This window comes from Aegilops tauschii, chromosome 1 (genome assembly GCF_002575655.3).
Source record: "Aegilops tauschii subsp. strangulata cultivar AL8/78 chromosome 1, Aet v6.0, whole genome shotgun sequence".
Taxonomy (NCBI): Eukaryota; Viridiplantae; Streptophyta; class Magnoliopsida; order Poales; family Poaceae; genus Aegilops; species Aegilops tauschii.
In genome coordinates this window covers 53495904-53512654 of record NC_053035.3, presented here as the reverse complement: position 1 = coordinate 53512654, position 16751 = coordinate 53495904, and the positions used below count along the sequence as shown (strand labels likewise).

The 16751-nt window shown below is 46.6% G+C and overlaps 2 protein-coding genes across 2 annotated transcripts in view; one reads left to right on the top strand and one right to left on the bottom strand.

Annotated features, from left to right (window-relative positions):
- Nucleotides 1-11919, bottom strand: part of LOC141041488 (uncharacterized) — a 36493-nt gene extending 24574 nt beyond the window's left edge. The window contains exon 1 of the mRNA XM_073507740.1: nt 8310-11919. Coding sequence (XP_073363841.1) covers nt 8310-11919 — 3610 coding nt within the window. The remainder of the gene's footprint in view (nt 1-8309) is intronic.
- Nucleotides 11920-12286: 367 nt separating this feature from the next.
- Nucleotides 12287-16401, top strand: LOC120967174 (uncharacterized). The gene is made up of 7 exons (XM_040393777.3): nt 12287-12880; nt 12974-13036; nt 13130-13192; nt 13290-13352; nt 13434-13670; nt 13805-13911; nt 15935-16401. The coding sequence occupies exons 1-7, from the start codon at nt 12401-12403 to the stop codon at nt 16131-16133; spliced, it is 1212 nt and encodes a 403-aa protein (XP_040249711.1). The 5' UTR covers nt 12287-12400; the 3' UTR covers nt 16134-16401.
- The last annotated feature ends 350 nt before the right edge of the window (nt 16402-16751 follow it).

Sequence of the window (16751 nt, the reverse complement as noted above, 5' to 3'; positions counted from 1 at the left end):
CCGGGACTAAAGGTCTAACCTTTAGTCCCGGTTGGCCTGGCCAACCGCGACTAAAGGCCTTCGGGCCAGCCTGAGGACCTTTAGTCCCGGTTGGCCAGGCCAACCGGGACTAAAGCCCCTCCCGTCCGCCAGCGCGCGCTGGGCCCAGATAGTTGGTCGCGGGCCTCCTCCCGAACCGCGACTAAAGACCCCTTTAGTCGCGGTTCGATTATTTTGGGGACTAATGGGGGCGTATGGAAGCCTCTTTTTCTACTAGTGTAATGACACCATGTCAGGTTTCACATTTTCAGAATTCGTTTGCATTTTTTAGAATTAAAAAACCAATAAGCTCTGATCCATGTTCGAGGAAGTCTTGGCACCCTAATATTTGGAATTCCTCTTGTTTTCTTGGATAAGGTTTAAACATAGACTCATTAACACAAATGAGATTTTTAACACATTTTTTCCAACCTTTTCATGTTACATAAAGGAAGAAAAAGAAGAGAAAAGAAAATAAATAAACGGATGAAAATACAGAAAAGGGAAGAAATAAAAGAAAGTTGACTAAAGTAAAATATTTAGAATGAAAACAATTATTTAGCCAATTGTTTTATACAAAGCACTCGAGAAAGGTTTGACTTTGCCGAGTGCTTTTTGTTTGCCAAGTATAACACAAGGCGAACCTGGAGCTTACCGAGTGTTATTTCTTTGCCATGTGTATTTCCCTACGAACTCAGCAAAGGGTCCGTTTGCCGAGTGCTCGAGAAAAGACACTCGGGGAACAGGCATGCACTCGGCAAACAGGCTGATTTCGGTAGCGTGTATGATAGTCATCAACATAGTTTGCAGATGCCAGTCGTAGGGATCCACCTAGGTGGTTTCGGAATTACCTATCTTCACATTCTTCTTTGGCAGAGACTTGAGCCCACACATTAGGCTATTAGGAAACCTCATAATTGATACAGGGCACTGAAAAATTGATTCAAGGATTGCTTTACGCCTAGCCAACCAGATTGCCCATAAAATAACGGGCACCTTGATGAACTCTTCTGCTCCATTAGTCATTCCCGTGGGTCACTAGTGGCACTTCTCGAGATGAGCCCACTCAACTCTTCATCAGCTAAACCACATACACACCGTGCAATTGTACAGCTAATCAGGGAGTGTGTTCCCAGGAGCCTTATCCATCTCCGCATGCAGATGGTGCAAAACATCTAGGCCATTAGATGGGATTGATGGTTGTGAATAAGGAATTAATGGTGGAACAACCAAGTCTAAATATGGGGCATTAGCTCAGGTAACTAATTATCATTTATTATTTGCCAACATAAAGTTAGTAGCTTTTCAGTACCAACTGTAATTTTTGTAAATATATATGTAAGTATATATATAGTCCTATACATTTTTTTCGAAAAGGGGGATCTCCCCGGCCTCTGCATCAGAATGATGCATACGGCCATCTTATTAACGAAATAAAAGGTTCCAACAAGGTTCCAAAGTCTCCGACTGAAAAGTAATAAAAAGACAGCTCACATAGAGCTAAAGAGGCTGGACACACAGACTAGCCAAGATCAGACGCCACAACCGGCTGGCTACAGAAAAATAGGTAAACTAATTGCCTATCCTATTACATGACCGCCATCCAAACCGGTTGAAGATATCCCGAGCTACCATCTCCCAGCGGATAGATCCAGTAACCAAATGCTCCCTGGCCTCCATCGGAGTGAGTAGCGACCATGATCGGATCACGGCCGTGGCTCGGAAAATAACCTGCAAAAAGTGAATACGTGATATTCTGTTAAAAACCAAATCAATTCTGCAAGTCCATATAGTCCACAACAAAGCGCAAACTCCAACACGAATATGTCTCGCTAATTCAGGCTCAATCCCAGTGAGCCATGTCCCAAATAACGTAGTGACAGAATTCGGTGGAGCAATATTAAAAGCAATGTGAACCGTCCGCCAAAGAACTCTGGCAAACGGGCAATCAAAAAAGAGATGTTTGATCGTCTCGTCCCGATCACAGAAGCTACACCTCGTAGGTCCTGTCCAATTACGCTTAATCAAGTTATCCTTGGTTAAAATAACCTGTTTATGGACAAACCACATAAACACTTTTATTTTCAAAGGAACTTTTGCAGCCCAAACATGCTTGGAGGTAGGAATGGAGCTTGAATTAATTACATCAATATACATTGATTTAACCGTGAATACTCTAGACCTAGTCAGTTTCCAACGTAATTCATCGGGTTGAGCCTGAATTAGCGAGTTCATATAGAAAACCTAGACCTAGTCAGTTTCGAGTAGATGATTTTTCATATAAAAAACTTTTTCATCCGAGTTCGTATGCAAAAGTTATGCCCATTTTAAGAATTTCCAGAGAGATTTTGCAAATAATTAATTTTCCCAACAACTAGACCACATATCACATGGAAAACTTATTTTATTTTAGTTTTTTGACATTTCCATCATTTTCTTTTGTTTTTTCTAAAACTGAAAAGGCGATCCACAGGGGGGGGGGCGGGGGGGTAGAGTTTGAAAATGAGGCCTCCTTTAGTCCCGGTTGGTCTGGCCAACCGCGACTAAAGGTTCGGGCCATTAGTCGCGGTTGGCCAGACCAACCGGGACTAAAGGTCTAACCTTTAGTCCCGGTTGGCCTGGCCAACCGCGACTAAAGGCCTTCGGGCCAGCCTGAGGACCTTTAGTCCCGGTTGGCCAGGCCAACCGGGACTAAAGCCCCTCCCGTCCGCCAGCGCGCGCTGGGCCCAGATAGGTTGTCGCGGGCCTCCTCCCGAACCGCGACTAAAGACCCCTTTAGTCGCGGTTCGATTATTTTGGGGACTAATGGGGGCGTATGGAAGCCTCTTTTTCTACTAGTGTAATAACACCATGTCAGGTTTCACATTTTCAGAATTCGTTTGCATTTTTTAGAATTAAAAAACCAATAAGCTCTGATCCATGTTCGAGGAAGTCTTGGCACCCTAATATTTGGAATTCCTCTTGTTTTCTTGGATAAGGTTTAAACATAGACTCATTAACACAAATGAGATTTTTAACACATTTTTTCCAACCTTTTCATGTTACATAAAGGAAGAAAAAGAAGAGAAAAGAAAATAAATAAACGGATGAAAATACAGAAAAGGGAAGAAATAAAAGAAAGTTGACTAAAGTAAAATATTTAGAATGAAAACAATTATTTAGCCAATTGTTTTATACAAAGCACTCGAGAAAGGTTTGACTTTGCCGAGTGCTTTTTGTTTGCCAAGTATAACACAAGGCGAACCTGGAGCTTACCGAGTGTTATTTCTTTGCCATGTGTATTTCCCTACGAACTCAGCAAAGGGTCCGTTTGCCGAGTGCTCGAGAAAAGACACTCGGGGAACAGGCATGCACTCGGCAAACAGGCCGATTTCGGTAGCGTGTATGATAGTCATCAACATAGTTTGCAGATGCCAGTCGTAGGGATCCACCTAGGTGGTTTCGGAATTACCTATATTCACATTCTTCTTTGGCAGAGACTTGAGCCCACACATTAGGCTATTAGGAAACCTCATAATTGATACAGGGCACTGAAAAATTGATTCAAGGATTGCTTTACGCCTAGCCAACCAGATTGCCCATAAAATAACGGGCACCTTGATGAACTCTTCAGCTCCATTAGTCATTCCCGTGGGTCACTAGTGGCACTTCTCGAGATGAGCCCACTCAACTCTTCATCAGCTAAACCACATACACACCGTGCAATTGTACAGCTAATCAGGGAGTGTGTTCCCAGGAGCCTTATCCATCTCCGCATGCAGATGGTGCAAAACATCTAGGCCATTAGATGGGATTGATGGTTGTGAATAAGGAATTAATGGTGGAACAACCAAGTCTAAATATGGGGCATTAGCTCAGGTAACTAATTATCATTTATTATTTGCCAACATAAAGTTAGTAGCTTTTCAGTACCAACTGTAATTTTTGTAAATATATATGTAAGTATATATATAGTCCTATACATTTTTTTCGAAAAGGGGGATCTCCCCGGCCTCTGCATCAGAATGATGCATACGGCCATCTTATTAACGAAATAAAAGGTTCCAACAAGGTTCCAAAGTCTCCGACTGAAAAGTAATAAAAAGACAGCTCACATAGAGCTAAAGAGGCTGGACACACAGACTAGCCAAGATCAGACGCCACAACCGGCTGGCTAAAGAAAAATAGGTAAACTAATTGCCTATCCTATTACATGACCGCCATCCAAACCGGTTGAAGATATCCCGAGCTACCATCTCCCGGTGGATAGATCCAGTAACCAAATGCTCCCTGGCCTCCATCGGAGTGAGTAGCGACCATGATCGGATCACGGCCGTGGCTCGAAAAATAACCTGCAAAAAGTGAATACGTGATATTCTGTTAAAAACCAAATCATTTCTGCAAGTCCATATAGTCCACAACAAAGCGCAAACTCCAACACGAATATGCCTCGCTAATTCAGGCTCAATCCCAGTGAGCCATGTCCCAAATAACGTAGTGACAGAATTCGGTGGAGCAATATTAAAAGCAATGTGAACCGTCCGCCAAAGAACTCTGGCAAACGGGCAATCAAAAAAGAGATGTTTGATCGTCTCGTCCCGATCACAGAAGCTACACCTCGTAGGTCCTGTCCAATTACGCTTAATCAAGTTATCCTTGGTTAAAATAACCTGTTTATGGACAAACCACATAAACACTTTTATTTTCAAAGGAACTTTGACAGCCCAAACATGCTTGGAGGTAGGAATGGAGCTTGAATTAATTACATCAATATACATTGATTTAACCGTGAATACTCTAGACCTAGTCAGTTTCCAGCGTAATTCATCGGGTTGTTGAGAAAGATGGACATCCATTAGTCTCCGAACTAGACGGAGCCAATCTTCCCAACGATTGCCCACTAACGACCTTCTGAACTGAATAGGGGGATGGATTGAAACACCGTAGCAACGAACACCTCACGTCGTTGAACAATGCGATATAAAGACGGATATTGAATGGCCAAGGGTGTCTCGCCGAGCCAAGTATCCTCCCAGAATCGTGTACTAGCGCCGTTGCCAATAACAACCTTTGTCCTATTAAACATAGATTGTTTGACTTTCATCAGACCTTTCCAGAAAGGCGAGTCAGTTGGCCTGACTGTGACCTGGGACAAGGACTTTGTCTGTAGGTACTTGCTGCGAAGGATTTGGGCCCACATGGCATCAGTCTCAAAAGAAAGCTTCCACAGCCACTTGCTAAAAAGGCATCTGTTCTTAACTTCAAGATTCTCAATACCAAGACCCCCTTGGTCTTTCGGTCTACAGATGATATCCCATTTTGCAAGTCTGTATTTTCTTTTTAGCTCAACACCCTGCCAAAAGAAACGCGATCGATAAAAGTCCAGTCTTTTCCTAACACCAACTGGGACTTGAAAGAACGATAAGAGAAACATAGGCATACTCGTGAGCACCGAATTAATCAGAATTAATCGGCCTCCATATGACATGAGCTTGCCCTTCCAGCAACTCAGTTTCTTCTCAATCCGGTCTTCGATGCACTTCCATTCTCTATTGGTCAGCTTTCGATGGTGGATTGGAATACCTAGGTAAGAGAAAGGTAAATCTCCCAAGTTGCACCCAAACAATTGCCTATAAGCCTGCTGTTCGTCTTTGGCTCTACCAAAGCAGAACAGCTCGCTCTTATGAAAGTTAATCTTTAACCCGGTCAATTGTTCGAAAAGGCATAACACCAGCTTCATATTTCTCGCCTTGGCCAGGTCATGCTCCATAAAGATGATTGTATCATCAGCGTACTGAAGGATGGATACACCTCCATCAACCAGATGAGGTACCAAGCCACCCACTTGACCATTCTCCTTAGCCCTTCCTATCAAGATGGCTAACATACCAACCACAATGTTAAACAGGATAGGGGACATCGGATCTCCTTGTCTTAGGCCTTTATGTGTCTGGAAGTAATGACCAATATCGTCATTCACTCTAATTCCCACACTCCCTTTTTGCGTAAATGATTCAACCTGGCGTCGCCAGGCTTCATCAAAACCTTTCATACGCAATGCCTGTTGGAGAAATGGCCATTTGACCTTATCGTACGCTTTCTCGAAATCCACCTTAAAAATGACACCATCTAACTTCTTGGAATGGATTTCATGGAGCGTTTCATGAAGGACGACCACCCCTTCAAGGATGTTTCTATCCGGCATGAAAGCAGTTTGGGAGTGCTGCACCACAGAATGCGCAATCTGTGTGAGCCTATTAGTCCCGACCTTGGTGAATATTTTAAAACTAACATTGAGAAGGCAGATCGGCCAGAACTGCTCAATTCTCACAGCATCCGTCTTCTTAGGAAGCAGTGTGATAGTTCCAAAATTCAAGTGAAATAATTGAAGCTGTCCAGAGAACAGATCATGAAACATAGGTAGCAAATCCCCCTTAATAATATGCCAGCACTTCTTGTAGAACTCCACCGAAAATCCATCCAGTCCGGGAGCCTTATTATTTTTCAACTGTGCTATAGCATCAAACACCTCCTTTTCCGAAAACGGGGCAACCAGAATATCATTTTCAGCAGCCGAAAGTTGAGGCACATCCTCAGTTCTGGACTCATCGAGAGATACACAATTATCCTCCGAAGGTCCAAATAACTGCCTATAATACTCGGTTATATATGTTTTTAGGTTATCCTGTCCTACAATAGTGCCCTCATCTTGTTCAAGTTGGAATATTCTCTTCTTTCTGTGCTTACCATTAGCAATCATATGAAAGAATTGAGTATTCGCGTCCCCTTGGACCACTTTGCGAACCTTAGCCCGCAAAGCCCACATCAATTCTTCTTCGCGGAGAAGTTCTTTCAACCTCTTCTCTGCTTCAGTTTTAACCTGGAGCTCAGCAGGCATCAAAATCGTGGATTCTGCCTTAACGTCCAGATTCTGTATAAGAGAGAGGAGCCTGTCCTTCTCAATCTTATACACCCCACTAAGGTGCTTAGCCCAACCCCGTAAGAAGCTTCTCAAACTCCTAATATTATTTTGCCAACGCTCAACCGCGGTCCTACCTCCAACACCCTTCGCCCATTCCCTAGCGATGAGGTCTAGGAACCCTTCGCGTTCGAACCAGGCCATCTCAAAAGAAAAGGTGTTTTTGTTCCCTACGTGGTTCGGCTCCCCTGAGTCAACGAACAGGGGTGTGTGATCGGAAAAACCCCGTGAAAGAGCTTGAACCGTCACAAGCGGGAACTTCTGTTCCCACTCCACACTCGCAAGAACGCGATCAAGCTTTTCGTAAGTCGGGTTGGGCAAAGAGTTAGCCCAGGTAAACTTTCTACCAGAAAGCTCTATCTCCCTTAGATCCAAGCTTTCAATAATAGTATTGAACATGAACGACCACCTGCCGTCAAAGTTATCATTATTCTTCTCCTCTCTCCTCCTAATGATGTTGAAATCACCCCCTACTAAGATGGGAAGCTGCTCGGACCCACAAATCCGAACAAGATCCGCCAAAAATTCCGGTTTAAGCTCGGGCTGTGCAGCACCATAAACCGCCACCAACGCCCAGTTGAAACCATCAACCTTAGACCTCACTCGAAACTTAACCGCGAAGTCGCCCATCACTACACTATGGACTTCAAGCGAATCGCATCTCACACCCAGCAAGATACCACCCGATCTTCCTCGCGGAGGGAGGCAATGCCAATCAAAATCAACACCACCCGCAAGAGAGGAAAGAAACTGGGGCGCAAAGTTGTCTCTACCAGTTTCCGATAGAGCAATAAAATCTAAACGATGCTCCAGAGATGCCTCAGCAAGAAACCTTCGTTTAGCCAAGTCTTTCAGACCTCTGCTATTCCAAAAGATTCCTTTCATCACTCATCATGAAATTTTTTAGTGGTCCGAATCCTAGCACTCCTACGAACTGCAGAATCGGGGTAAATTTTCCGTTTCCACTTACGCTTGGGTTTACTAGGTCCTGACTCCCGATCCTCATAACCGGGCTCAGCGGAAGAAACAACTGCATTTTCTATGGGCATATCATCGTCCTCAGACTCATGATTGGATGGTGCTAGATCCATACACATATTATCGAGCACTCTAACCCCTAATGCATCAATCTCATTATCATTCATGGGTTTAACCGCAGCAAGATTACGAATAGTTTCTAAGGCACGCTCCGCCTCCAAATCTAACAAATCATTCACCGAATTGGAAATCTCACTATCTGTAGCCCCGAGTGAAACTCCTAATTGGTTTGCATTATTTATAATTTCCTCGTTAGAAAAATGCAGTAAAGAATTAGATATGTTGACGGACATACCAGTAGAGATCGCAGCATCATGAAGCTTGGCCGCCCTCATAGCGCACCTCTGCTGCATGTCATCAACCTCCGGAAGCTCCTGAATGCGAGCACTCATCCGCCTCCCCGTCGAGGCCGGGTCCGGGATCCCGCCAAAAGCAACGACCTCCTCCCTAGTAACTCCTCGTGCTGACACCCGCGAAGGGTCAACCAAGGATACCGGAAGAGGCGGCTGCGGGCTCCCATACCCCTCGGACAAGTGCCCCAATCCGAGACCCATAGCAATGGGTACACTGGGAGGAGGCTCGGATCTCCTGACCGCTGACGAGGAAGGAGGAGTCAGGGCCGCCTGCCCCAAACCCCCCTCCCCCGACTCCACAAAAGACGCGGGCGCCGCCACAGCCGAAGGAGAAGCGGTCCTCCTGACCGCCGGCGAGGAAAGAGGAGTCAGGGCCGCCTGCCCCACACCCCCCTCCCCCAACGCCACAGAAGGCGCGGGCGCCGCCACAACCGAAGGAGATGCGGTCCTCCTGACCGCCGGCGAGGAAGGAGGAGTCAGGGCCGCCTGCCCCAAACCCCCCTCCCCCAACGCCACAGAAGGCGCGACCGCCACCGCCACGCCCGAAGGAGAGAGAGCCGAGGCCGCCTGCCTCGGGCCTCCTCTCCCATCATCTGCCGGTCCCGTCATGACCAGCGATGCCGATGTCGGGATAGTGAAGGTGGAGGTGGGAGCCACCTGCCCAGACCCCCCTCCCCCACGCCCCACCTCAGCCGTTAGGGCCGAAACATCGACCTCCGGTGGAGCAACCACCGACTCCCCGTCACCGGAACCAACCAAAGTCCTCACCGACGATGTCCGCAGCAGGCATCCAGCCAGTGGCCCACCGGCATCGTCGAACACCAACAAAGGTAGTGACTCCTCAAACGCATCATCAGAATCTACCCGGTCACTCCAAAGTCTGGGAGGGGCAGAGGCTGGCTCAAAGGACCCGAACCGCAACGAAGTCATAGGCACCGATGGCGAAGGTGCCGGCTCAACCCCGGTTCCATCCCCGGTCTGAGCCACAGGACGAGAGCCGTTAGTCCCCTCACGAGTCGACTCGTCAGTCGGTGCCTCCTCAGCTCCCGCACTGTCGTCCCCCTCGTGCATGTCAACATCATTCCCAATCATTGCCTCAGCAAACAGGGCAGCGTCCTCAACCTCGATCTCAAGAGGAAACACCTCTCCTCTATAAGTCCAGTTAACCACGTCAGGCACGAACTCAATATCCAAAACGCTCACTAAGATGCGGGCCACTCCATGTGCACGAGTGAAGGCCATATCCACTTTCTCCGTCTTGCCAACCATAATGCCCATACTGGCCACGACACGAACATCCTGCAAAGGCTTAGATGGAGCCCCCGAAAACCGCAACCAGACCTGCGTAAGCGGCTTTCCTTTAGGTTCCACCTGCTGCCACTCATGGAACTCCAGAATGCACCTAGTGCCAGGAACTCTGCATAAACCAAAACTCAACAATCGCTGCAGATCGTCCACTGAAGGAAACTCCACCTTAAAAACCTTGGCCTTGAGAGGAACGAGCTCCCAATGGAAGTCTCTTGGTGCCAGTTCCTGAAGCCTCTGCACAATCTGAGCCTCCGAAACCTCACCCTGAGTAGCTTTGACAACCCCGGTGGTCAAGCTCAAAGTCTCCTCCGGAGTCTCTCTCGCTGCCGGGGACTCAAAGAACATTAGCTCAGCACAATAAACTCCATACATTGTCAAAGACGGAGCCTGGTCACGCAACAACGGGCAATCCCCCGAGGCATGTGCCGGCTTACCACAGGACTCACACAGCTCTGCCACGCATTCAGCAATGAAGTGGCCCTTCTCACCACAACGATAGCAAAGCATCCTTTCCTTCTTGCACGCCCACTTGGACGCCCTCTCAGCCTCACACCTGTCGGTAACCTCAGTCACACTCCCAGTCGCCGGAACCTCAACATTGGCTAAAGCCGCTACCACCTCCATTGCCTGGGGAGGGAGCTCCGTGGAAGCGCAATCGGTCTCCAGTACTGACTCCACTTGGTCAACAACTGCCGAAGGCGGAGGCGGTCTGCGATGATACCTCCCGCGGCCACCGCCCCGACCACCGCGATGTCCACGGCGACCCCCTCTCTGGCGGTGATCCGGACCGGAAGCACCCTCAACAAAACCTCCTGGAGGCCCGAGAAACGGTCTCTCAGCAGTCCCGTCACTCTGCCAGGCATAACCACGCCCCCCTCCCGTGGATGAGGAACCCCGGTGCTGTCCATCGCCATACACATCTAACCCATCGTCCCCCCATTGGCCTCGGGGCGGAGCATGGGAATCTTTAGAGCTAGAAATCTGTCGCGTCTGAGATGGTCCCGACCGGTTTTGGGCCGGCCGCGCGACGAAGTTAGGCGGAGGCGCGCCCTGAGACTGACCTCTGCCAGTACCGGCTGCACCAGCCACGCCCAGCGTTGGGGGCCTAGGCCCGCCTCTACCCGCTGCCTGCGGAGCGACGGGCGCCGGAGGCCTGAGCCCGCCCTTCCCTGCCGCCGGTTGCAGGGACGCCACCGGCGCTGGAGGTCTAGGCCCACCTCGGCCTGCTACCGGATGAGCAACGGGCGCCGGCGGCCTCCCGCCCGAAGGAGCATTACCTCGGCCCGGTCCCAGTGGAACGCCAGCCGGCTGCCTCTGCCCTGGTGGCCCGAGTGTACCGCACCCGGCCCCCGCCGCCGGAGGCGGCTCCTCCCCGCCCCGCCCAGCAGGAGCGGCCGAGGCGATCCTCTTCGGTGGAGGCGGCGCAGCCCCTCGACCGGCCATGGGCAAGAGCGGTCGGATTCTACGCGCCCGACGAGCACCACGCGTGGGGAAACCCCTAGTCCCTCGCCTGCGAACCCTAGCCGCGACAGAGACAGACGACGGCGCACGACAGGAAGGAAACCGATCCCTCTCGTACGTGCATGTGATTGCATTGCGGGATGGAGGCTGGTCCGGTTCAGCATGGGCCACATACCCATCTGACCTAGGCCCAACTCCTCGTGGACTCGACTCCCTCCGAGCCGGCCCAATGTAGCCCAACAAGCTGTTCAAACGCCGCGCTCTCTCCTCCGCGGTCCCCATCGCCGGCGCTGCCAAGATCGGCGCCGCCGGTGCCTGACAACCGCCGATCCGCCTCGCATTCTTCCTCTTCTTAACAGTGATCCACGACTCCGGCCGAATCATATCGAAAAGCGTAAGATTCGGAAGACTCACCTTAGGTATGGGACCCTTCCAAGGTCGAATCGCAGATGCCGCCGTCCTCCGATGTACTACACGTCGAATCATCTCTGTCGTCTCGTCCGCGCGAAGACCGATTCGCGCCGGATCCTCCAATGGCAGAACGCGATCAATCGTCATAGCCACCTCATCTTCGGTATAACCTGAACGAAAAAATTCGCAAATGAGATCTGAAGGAGTCGGTGAAGGCAGGGAGTCCACCGGAGGATCCCCATCGTCGTCCACGTCTTCTTCGTCCGAGTCGGCGAGCGCCCAAAATCTCCCGCCGACCCGCCGGCGGTCGCTGGACGCGGAGGTCACCGTCGCGGGCGCAGTCGCCTGGCCAGTCGCCCGGTCTCCTTTCATTTCGCCTGGCCAGTCGCCCGGTCTCCTTTCATCTCAGTCCTATACATAGAGAGTACCAACTCTATTTTTACACAGAGTACCAACTGTCTTTTCACAGAGTACATAGGAACGCTTTAAATAGCATTAAATAATGAATATTTTCATAGAATTTTTATAACTCGCTATACAAGTCTCATGATAAACTTGGTGATTTTGTAGAGATTACCAGCAAGGTGACGCATGCAAAAGAAACAAAAATCAGCAATTATTTGGCAAGTGTGCCTACAATGTACTGCCATTAATGAGTAAGACTGTCAACAGTTTGCTTTTTTTGTCGCCTCTGCCTATCTTCTACTCATACTTTGGGAGGCATTAAAGTCCCAATTAACATCCGCTTGAACCTTATATGCATTTACTTAAATGATAAGCTAGTCCACATACCTTCTTCTTCCTCGTATGTATTTGTTGATTCAAAACTAGCAACTCTTCTATACACTCCTGTATGCCTTCCACACCTTCCATGGCACCAGATCCACTGAATAATGCTTCAAATTCTTACTATATGCTACTTCGAGTGTTGTTCTTTCGTTTGGTCCTTGGTCTTCAAGTTGAGTCTTCCCTTTCCATGGAGATAATTGCCTTTTGGTTGTGGCTCCAACAAGGGAATGGCCAAGTTCATTACCTTCAGCACATATACTCTCTTGGTGACAACCATTTTCGCGCAATTGTTTCTTCTGCAAAACGTTTTCTAGAAGTTCTCCATTTTGCGTTCGATGGTTCAGAGGCCAGATCTATACCAAGAAGTGACTTTCAGAACCAAGCTGTTGAAGGAATTTCTCTCTACCTCAATACTATCTGTTATGAGGCCTTAGAAGATCTTCGAGAAAGGATAGAGATGAATTTTGTCCGTAATCAGATGGCATACCTGCACCAAGAAGCCTATGGACAGTCCAGGACTGATCGGGTTCCTGCTGCAAGCTCAGTAAGACTGGGGTTAATATTTAGTTATCCAAGATCTGATTTGTTAGTAGTAGAAGATTTTACCCTTTTGTGTTTTGCTTTATCATCTATGCAGATGACGGATCTATACCAAGAGGCCTATGGAGAATCATCGCATGAACAGATTCCTAATATCTTAGTAAGACTAGTGTTCATATTTAGTTATTCAAGATCAGATCAGTTACTAGTACAAGGTTTTACCCGTTTGTGATTTGCTTTATCATCTATGCAGATGACAGATCTATACCAAGAGGCCTATGGAGAATCATCGCATGAACAGATTCCTAACATCTCAGTAAGACTAGTGTTCATATTTAGTTATTCAAGATCAGATCTATTACTAGTACAAGGTTTTACCCTTTTGTGATTTGCTTTATCATCTATATATGTAGATGACAGATCTATACCAAGAGACCTATGGAGAATCATCGCATGAACAGATTCCTAATAGTTCGGTGAGAGTAATGAAAGATCTATTAATAGTTTGTGAAGTATTTTCTCCTCCTTCTGATTCACCAAATTAATCATCTATGCAGAAACACCTTCTTACCAAGATCAAGGCTTTGTATGCTAACACTCCGAAGCATCATGGAGAAGGCACAAGTTCTAGAAATATCCATGTTCAAACAAGTCAAATGCATCATGGAGAATGCTCAAGTTCAAGAAACATCCATGCTCAAACAAGTCATGTGCTCCGCCATGACTATCAGTCCACCTCCCGTTTGGCGGCATTGCTGGATAAGTTGAGCTTAAGAGAGAACCATAATGATGCAGTAAGAAAGTCATCGTCACTAGTCATTTTGTGCATGTCCATTCAGTTATTTTCCAATAAGACTTGATAGTTTTCATCCAAATACTTAGTGCAGTTCCTAGCTTGAAGAGAAAATAATAATATGTTTCTCTGCAGATCACGCAACAACTATCTGATATTCCACCTGATGAGAGAACTTTGTTCGTGACATTTTCCAATGGCTACCCACTGACCAAAGATGAACTACATGATTTTTTTATGAGGTATGCCTATCGTTTCAGATTTTATTACATAGGTAAATTCACCATTATGTATATGGAGAGTGGTATGGTTATTGATCGCTGTTAATAAACAGTGTAATATCGAAAAGCTGAATGCTGGTAATAAACAGTGTAAATTCACCATTTTGTCGAAGGTAGTTAATAATATCGTACGTCGTTGTGTTCTAAGAATATTCCATAGGAGTTTGTGGTGAAAGATGCCTAGCGACCATCTTGATGTCCAGAATGACATAGTTTTTCTCTTTTGAAATGGAGGCAAAATATTTCCTTCATCTCATTAATTAGTAAGAGTTTTACATTAATTTCAAGTTAGCCGAAGCATGGCACATAAACATCTACCTTCACCTCAACATGATCGACTTCCAATGCTTTGCACCCTCCGCCCCCCAAAACGTGGCATCCCTTTTTACCTTGCGCAAAATGACACTAGATTTGGTTGAAAGATTCATAAAAACCCTCGCATTCCACTGATTCCAAATTTCCCACGAAGTAAACATGAAGAAGGAAGTGACCCACCTAATTGTGTTTCTGTTGATGTTGATCACAGAATACCCCATTCGTCGGTGTTAACATTAATAAGCCCAAACAACACTTTTATCGCATTATAAATCCGCCACATGAACCTACACTTGAATAATAAAAGTTTCGGCCACTCTGGCCCCCCTTTCACAAATTGAGACAAGTCAACCTCTACACTGTACTCTATCAGCTGTCCACACCCTTTCTTGCAAGATAAGACAATAATATTTTATGCTCTTAGATGATAATCAATTTTTCCAAAAAAAAGTCAACTTCATCAACTAAACACTTTTTGGAGTCGAGTGGAGCGGAATATACCAGTGGTGTCTAGTACTCTACCAAAGTAGTAAGGTTCCGAACAGTTTAATTCTTGTTGTCATCACTTGAGTGTCTTGCAAACTGACCCAAAGCAAAAATAATAATCAATGATGTGTTTCACAAAGAGCCCAAAATTTATCTTAGTGTTGTTGTTCCATCAATCATACTCCAAAGACTCTATCTGCTCCACGGTTATCCTATACATGTAAATTTCAAAAATGGATGGCGCAATGTCTTTCCGTTTGCGGCCCCCAAGCCAAGTTGCATGCCAAAAGGCTGCAGTTTTACCATGTCCAATAGTGCTCGTGGTAACATCATAGAAGAGGTATGTATCAATGGCGTCCCAAGGGTGTCCCAACCCTACCCCCTATCCTGGTCTTCCCATGAAAGCCATGAGCAACATAGTCACAAAAGCTCTCCAGAATTTCTCTAGTTCAACTATGCCAGCCCGCCCATAGATGGCGGCGGACAACGAGCTCCCACTTGATTTGTATTTCCCTCTCGACACCTTGTCGAACTTGACCCACAAAAGTGCCTGCTTCAACTTAACTACAGTCTTCATGATTCCTTTAGGCAAAACCAGAGGAGTAAAGTGGTACATAGCTTGTGAATTAAGGATTGATAACCATGCGTTTCTCTCTGCCATGACATGCAAGTTAATTAATACATTTGCACATGATGTTGTACACGCATTGACAGAGGAAGACCTAAGTGTGGCAGTGGGAATTGAGTGCAAATGTCCCAAAAATCAAGAGGGATGCCATTGGGATCGATACACGAACAAGGGTAGTAGGCACTAAGATTTTGTGCGCATTGCTAACAAGACTGGTAACCTCATCAAAGCCTGAAAACACGTTTCTGTTATCTTCTTTGATAGGAACCATAAAAACCGTAGTGAAGTCCACATACACAGAGAGGTGTGAAGACATACACCCGGACCTCTCATTCTGTGAAGGTGACCAATAGATGTTGCAAAATCTAAAATCTACTAGTTAACGTGGTCAATTTGATAGTACATGATTGACATAAAAGACAGGAAAGGCTATAATAAAGAACACAAAATGAATTTGAGGAGAAAATTTATCTACAGTAGTTTGAATTCATCGCAGTAATTTCGCCTATATAGGACGTTGCTAACTTTATTTCACTAATTTCTTCCTTGTCACAGGCACTATGGAGATATTGAAGAAATAACTGTAGAGGAGCCAATCGAAAGTAGGCCACCACTTTACGCACACGTTACATTTTACTCGCAGATGACACTATTCCGTGTTCTTGATGGGAACAGGAGAGTCAAGTTCATGACCAGGGGAAAACATCTATGGGCTCGACAGTATGTGCCAAAGAAGAAGAAAACTGGTGTCTGATGACCAAAGCCTGATTTCATAAACATTCAAGAACAGTCTATGCCAAGCATTCTGGAAGCATACTCGAATAGAATCTGCACTTGTAAGATTATTCTTGTGCATATCTAATTATTGTGCTTTCTGCACCTTATTACACATTTGTAACCCAGATTTATGGGCATTGTTCTGAACTTCTGATGTACGTATGACATTCTGAGGACTCAAATTTGTACTTGTTAAGGATTATAAATCCATATTATTGATACATATAATGGTGTTAAATTTTAAATTCGCTCCTCGAATGTTTTTGTAATGTATGAGAAAAAGGGTTTCCCCCGCTTTGTATTCCAAAGCAACCAACCGATATATCCAAGGATAGGTGCTGGGGCGGAAGCAGCACAATCACACCTAAAAGAAACGAAAGAGAAACAACAAGAGAAAAGAATGCCGACAACGGCGGATCGACGGAAACGAAGAAGCTTCACGACCACTGCGCCCACCGAAGATCTCCCACCAAGCTCCAAGGCTCCGAAGCACCGGTACCAATCAGCACCTCCAACAAGGACCGCGACGATGACGACGCTGCTGCCAAGGGTTTCACCCGGTACACGAGGCGAGAGGAAGGGTCGCCCCCGACGC

What these genes read in the sequence shown, in the direction of transcription:
- LOC120967174 (XM_040393777.3), top strand. Translation starts at nt 12,401, where the DNA reads ATGCCTTCCACACCTTCCATGGCACCAGATCCACTGAATAATGCTTCA. An exon ending in GGGTTCCTGCTGCAAGCTCA is followed by an intron (nt 12,881 to 12,973) that starts GTAAGACTGGGG and finishes TCATCTATGCAG; the next exon opens with ATGACGGATCTATACCAAGA. An exon ending in AACAGATTCCTAACATCTCA is followed by an intron (nt 13,193 to 13,289) that starts GTAAGACTAGTG and finishes CTATATATGTAG; the next exon opens with ATGACAGATCTATACCAAGA.